At 35.9% G+C, this 6,305-nt stretch overlaps 1 protein-coding gene across 2 annotated transcripts; it reads left to right on the forward strand.

Moving 5' to 3' along the window:
• The first annotated feature begins 370 nt into the window (after positions 1-370).
• LOC105783060 (RNA-binding KH domain-containing protein RCF3) lies at positions 371-3,923 on the forward strand. Of its 2 annotated transcripts, none has more exons than XM_012608242.2 (8): positions 371-548; positions 769-1,402; positions 1,965-2,327; positions 2,413-2,667; positions 2,750-3,016; positions 3,231-3,280; positions 3,377-3,444; positions 3,520-3,923. In XM_012608242.2, exons 2-7 carry the CDS (start codon positions 818-820, stop codon positions 3,420-3,422), a joined length of 1,566 nt encoding a protein of 521 aa, XP_012463696.1. In that variant the 5' UTR covers positions 371-548; positions 769-817; the 3' UTR covers positions 3,423-3,444; positions 3,520-3,923. The 2 variants fall into 2 exon arrangements, with proteins under 2 accessions (XP_012463696.1, XP_012463697.1); XM_012608243.2 differs by having other exon boundaries at positions 3,528-3,923.
• The last annotated feature ends 2,382 nt before the right edge of the window (positions 3,924-6,305 follow it).

Below are 6,305 nucleotides of genomic sequence, written 5' to 3' on the forward strand. Positions count from 1 at the left end.
CTGTTAAAACTAATGCTATATGGTTTTCTCTATTCTCACTAACTGCATCAACCAAAAGCTCTCTTTCCCCTTCTCTTTTATAGTTCATTTTTTTTATGAAATAATTTTAAACATCACAAATCTACGAACAAAAATTCAAATAATTTTTTCTCGTCTTGAAACTTTCTAATGGAACTTTAAAAAGAAAAAAACTTACTAGTCTAGTGACTTCAACTAGAACTTTTTTAATTCTATGACCAAATTGTAATTTTTTTTAATTAAGTGACCAAATGAAAACTTACCTATAGTGTAGTTTACCCTTTCTAATATAATTTAGAGTCAAAACGAATCGTTTAAAGTGTTGTTAAAAAGGAAGTATCTGTCAGGCACGTGAACATGCGGTCACGCTTCGAACCCTAAAAAGAAAAGAAATAAAAAACCACCAACGAAGATATTTCCCACAGAACAATCACCGAGTACCTTCGTATTTATATTTCCCGATACAGCAATCAAACTCCCCCCGACGTTTCTCTGTTTCTTTTCTTCCGTTCCGTTCCCTTGTTTCCCCCGTAATTTTTCTCCCCTTCTTAATTTATTTTTCTTATTATTATAGTTATTCGATCTGTTCTATTATTTTTAGTTATTAATTGTTCGTTCAATTTTTTTAATGTCTGATTGTTAATGATATTGTTATAATTAAGCATGTTATAATTTAAGTCTTTAAGGGAGTTCAGGAAATTGATCAATTTTTTTTTTCTGAATCCGATTTTTTATTTTGGAATGCTGCAGTTAATTTAAGAAGTTGTAAGATCGAGAAATTGAAACTAAGTTGGTTGTTATGGCTGGTCAAAGAAATGATTACGGTAAAAGATCTCATTTTCAGCCTGATTACGCTGGAAATGGAGGAGGAGGTGTTAAGAGAAGAAATGCTGGTGAGGAAAATGAACAACAGCATGGGATTGGGCCTGAAGATACCGTTTACCGTTATTTATGTCATGTGAAAAGGATTGGGAGTATTATAGGAAGAGGTGGTGAGATTGTGAAACAGTTGAGGTTAGATAGCAAGTCGAACATTAGGATTTGTGAAGCTCTGCCGGGTTGTGAGGAGAGGGTTGTTATGATTTATAGTTCCAGTGAGGAAACGAATCCATTTGGTGATGAGCTTGTTTCGCCTGCTCAGGATGCTTTGTTTAGGGTACACGATAGGGTTGTCGCGGAAGAGTTGCCTGCTGATGAGGATTTGGAGGAGCAGACACATGTGGTTACTGTGAGAATGCTTGTGGCATCTGACCAGATTGGTTGTGTTATTGGGAAAGGTGGACAAGTGATTCAAAGTATAAGGAGCGAAACACAAGCTCAGATTCGGGTTTTAAGTAATGAGCATTTACCCCCGTGTGCATTGACTTCAGATGAGCTTCTTCAGGTAAAGTTGTTTTCTCATGTGAAAAAGATATACCATGTGTTATGCCCTTCTTTAAATAAATAAGAGAAAATATTGGCCATTTACCTGAATATTATCTCCTGTAGAGTTAATTTCTTAATTTATTGCAAGACTTAACCATAGGTTATAGATGTATGGATATGACAAGTGTTTGAATGGAAGATTCCTTTAAAGGGAAATGAAAGGTCTAGAAGTTGGTTTTAGCTAACAGCTTTTATTCCTCACAGTGTTGCTAAGTTGAAAAGAAATGGTAGTAAGCAGTCTTCCTAGAAAAGGGAAGAGTCTTTATTTTCTACTTTTATGTTCTCCTGTTTTAAGTGATGGGATTTGGAAGTTCTGTTGATTGATCTCCATGAGGCTTCTGACCAGACAGTTCTTACCTAAAAATGTGTCCTTATGTTGTAACTGTATATTATTAGCATTTATGTTGTAACTGTATATTATTAGCATTCTTGAAAATGTTGAGTTGCCTGCATATAAGGGGATTTTGAATCATCTTGCGGCCTTCTTGTTTATTCATTCAGTTTCTCTATGGGGATTTCAGATAATTGGAGAGCCCTCAGTTGTGAGGAAGGCTCTTTATCAGGTGGCATCTCGCCTTCATGATAACCCTTCAAGATCCCAGCACTTGCTTCTCTCCTCTCTATCTAATATGAATCCATCAGGTGGGATGTACATGAATGCCTCCCTTATTGGTTCTTATGGAAATTATTCTTCTAGAAGAGATGATGGTTCTGCAAGGGAGTTTTCTCTTCGTTTGGTATGCCCGGTTGGAAATATTGGGGGTGTGATTGGAAAAGGTGGTGGTATTATCAAACAGATTAGACAGGAGTCTGGGGCATCGATTAAAGTTGATAGCTCTGCTGCTGAAGGAGATGATTGCATTATATTCATATCAACAAAAGAGGTAAGAATACATTAATTCTTAAAGTTAAGCTTAGATACTCATTGTGGAATTTATATGTCATGCCTCAGTATTTATATCTCTGCAGTTCATTGAAGACCCATCCCCTACCATCAATGCTGCTTTGCGCTTGCAATCACGATGCAGTGAAAAAACAGAAAGAGAATCAGGTGATTCTGTAATCACCACCCGTCTACTTGTTCCAAGTTCACAGGTTGGATGCCTTATCGGTAAAGGTGGGGCAATAATATCTGGGATGAGGAATGCTACTAGGGCTAGTATTCGCATACTTTCTAAGGAAAACCTTCCCAAAGTTGCATATGAAGATGAAGAAATGGTGCAGGTGAATAATATGCTTTTTGGTGTGCACACTCGATGTCATGGTCAGACTTTTGATAGAATTTTTATCTTCCAATGCTGTACAGATTACTGGAGGTCTTGATGTTGCTAGCAATGCCTTTTCGCAAGTACTGTTGCGGCTGAGAGCCAATATATTTGAAAGAGAAGGAGCAGCAGCAACGCTTTTGCCTGTTCTTCCCTACATTCCCATGTCATTAGACATTTCAGATGGTCCTAAATATGGTAACAAAGATGGTCAACCCCGTAATCGTGGATACTCTTCTTACTCAGGGGGATACAGCCCTAGTGATTTGACTGCAAGTGACAGTAAAGGAAATTATAGTGGTTCACTTGTAAGCTTGTCTTTTCATTCATTTCTTTGCAAAGATGCTTAAGCTTATTATTATTGGGATGCATCTGGTTGTTGCAGCCAGGTTTTTTCTAAAGTGCAAGATCTGCATTTGAGAACTATCCCTCTCGTTGCAAATTTATGATGTTCTGCGTGCTTAATTTCTATCTCACATGTTATTGTACTTCCTCTTATTGTCGTATATTATCTTTTTCCAGAGTGGAGGTGATATATATGGAAATCATGGTGGTCGCAACTCCAGCCGGGGGTAACGTTTACCTATCTAGTTAGAAAACTTCGATTACCTTTGATTGTTCTCTAATAGCAATTGTTACCACCTTGCCTGATTTTTTGCTGTCACCAGGTTGTCCAATCTAAATCAAGTTTCACATAGGAAGCATGGGTATTAGTCCTGGGTTCTAGACTGCACAGGTAAATATGTGTCTGATTTCATTTATTTACTTCGGGTATTGATATGCTAGTTTTTTTAATTCTTTTTACATGAAGATATGCAGAATGATATCTTAAACCCGGCCAGCCATCCCCTGCCAAGGATTCTACTGCACCTTTCCCACTTGTTGCCTTTTCTCCCCTATCTAAACAGTTGTCGTCACAAATCTTGAAGCCAGACCTTTGTCCCTTTTGATGAAGCCAACCTAGACCAGAAGACCAGACAAATCGGGTTTGAGGAACTTATGTTCCACTTTGGCTCGCCTTTATGCCTGTTTTGGGTGACCAAGAATAAGATCATTTGATGATGCAAATCACCATTCAATCATTTTTGGCCTGGATTCATGATTTGCAGGCTCTGTAACACATTTCTAATAATTTGCTTTCCATGTAAAACCCTTACACTTGTATCCTTGACTTTTGGCTATTTGGCTGATGAAGTGATTTTTTATGTTTTATAATGGAGTCAAGGTAGCATCTACTTGTTTAGGATTTTTTTATGTATGCATGTGGTTTGAGAGTTGCATCAGATAGGAAAGTTTAGATTGCCATAATCCTGAGAGCAACGTAATTGTAGCTTATGTTGGATGTAAATGCCATCATATTTGGTTTCTTGATTATATTTGACATGTAGCTCAAATGGCTGGTACTTTTCTGGAGTTTGCTGGGATGTACTGGTCCCATTTCTTCTCTTGAAGAAGTGAGGCCATGTTTCTGTTGAACAAAGTGCTTCAAAAATTATCCCCTTAATCGCATGATCTAAAATTTGAACTTGCACAAAATGAGCTGGAAGTTATATAAGGGTTGTATGAGCTTGTAAATCACTTAAGGTAAGAAATATTTGGTTAGGCTATGTGTTCAGATTAGTTTTGGAGGCTGTCACAGTGAAAAAAGAGAAGGCTTTGGAGGCTGTTTTGTGAGGAGAAAGCTAAAGAGGAAGGCAAGGAAACCTGAAATGGAATCAATTGAAGAAGTAGGCTTATTATTGGTATTGCATCCTAATTCTCTTATTTCATCTTATGGGGTAAGCAACTTTAGTTCTTTGTGCTACTTTTGGCAGGTGGTTTATATCATTGGCTTCCTCTGGCATTGGGAGCTGGTAAGCTGTATGTGGTAACTGGTAAGTGACTTTTATAGTCAATTGCAATATGCTTGTATTTGTAATATAAACTAAACAGAGTTGGTCCACTAACCATAAAGTTGAAATGTGAAATCCTAATTTAAGAACTGAGGAGAAATTTGAATGATGTGTTCCATGATGGTAGCATGAACAGTTTTAGTTTATAACTTTCTACAACAATCAGATTGAATATTACAATATTAATACTTCCATACCTAATGGTTTGTCTGGTTGTTCAATATTACAATAACTGTTCCAGGGCATATATTTTTGCTTAATAGTCAGGAAAAAAGTTGACTCTGATACTGATTTCTATGCGTTGGTTAATTCTTCTTACTGCCATCTTTCAATTGCAAACTCTTCATGTGTGGTATATCTCTTCCATGCGCAAACCGGTTTCTGGATATTAAATTCATGTAGGCTTATGAACTTGTATGAATGTATGTATATGCATTCCATGTAGATGAGAATCCTTGTTTAGAGCTCTCACATATTATCAGGTTTATGCACTGATAACTGACAGGTTTCTCTATCCCAATTGCAGTGTCTGCTATCATGCAATTATATTTGTTGTTTGGGGGAAAGGGAGATTGAAATTGCTGTGACCAGCCCTATCTCTAATTTCTTAAAAGCCACTTTTTATAGTATGCAGCCTTGGTCCTTTGAAGATGAAGCCTTGAGGAAAAAACGAAAGCATAGGCCGAACCGATCATTGTATAAACAAAGTCCCAACAAAAATATTTAATAAATTCAAGAAATGCTATACTTAATCTCAGGTTAAATATGGGAGATAAACCCTGTTTTTATTTCATCATTTTATCTTAAAAAATGACTGCTTCTCTAACTTGGATCAAAGATTATATCTTAGAACTTGGATTCCGTCTATTTTTAAAATTTTAAGTAATTATGTGGCATAATTTTACAATGTCAAATTTAAACTTTTACATTTGTCAAGTTTAATGATCAAAATGGATATAGTTTTTAAGTTTAGGTATTAAATTGGACAAAAAAGTTGTATTAAAGTGGGTTAAAAAATACAAGTATCAAAATAGACTTAATTATCAAGGTTATGGATTAAAAGTTATATTAATTTTGTAATTTTAGTTTCGATAAGTCTTGATAATTTTGAGCTGAATTTAAAATCCAAGTTGATCAATTTGAATTTCATTTAACCTGATTTATTTATAAAAGTTATCCATTCAAACTTAGCTTAATTTGAATTAATTTGAATTTAAAACTTCTTCAACTTGATATAATTTAAGTTTGAAGTGATTAAAATTCGAAATGAAACTAAGTAGACTTATGAATAGGTCTGGTTGCAATGCATCAAGAGGTCCTTCTAAGTTTTTCTATCAACCATTTTAGCAAATGCAAGTGGACGTAATAATGTACATTTGTACCTGAAAAAGAGGCAGGAAAAATGTGATGGGTGGTGGGCGGTGATTTCAGAGATATGTTATCCAAAATTGTTACCCAAAGGCCATCCTCAGCCCATGTCACCCCCCATAATAACCATTTTCTAAGATCACGATGTTCCCAATTTCCTGTTACATACAGACCAGCATCTACCTCTATCCTCTCCCTTCCTTCACTCTCATCCATATCTACAGATAATGACATGTCAAACACAATGTCAATTTGATAAGTATTTTAGGCTTCAAAAGACTTGTTTTTAAGGGTTTTTAGAGCGTAAATTTCTCTAAACTCAAACTTGGAAAGTGAT

The sequence above is a fragment of the Gossypium raimondii genome, chromosome 13 (genome assembly GCF_025698545.1).
Source record: "Gossypium raimondii isolate GPD5lz chromosome 13, ASM2569854v1, whole genome shotgun sequence".
NCBI lineage: Eukaryota > Viridiplantae > Streptophyta > Magnoliopsida > Malvales > Malvaceae > Gossypium > Gossypium raimondii.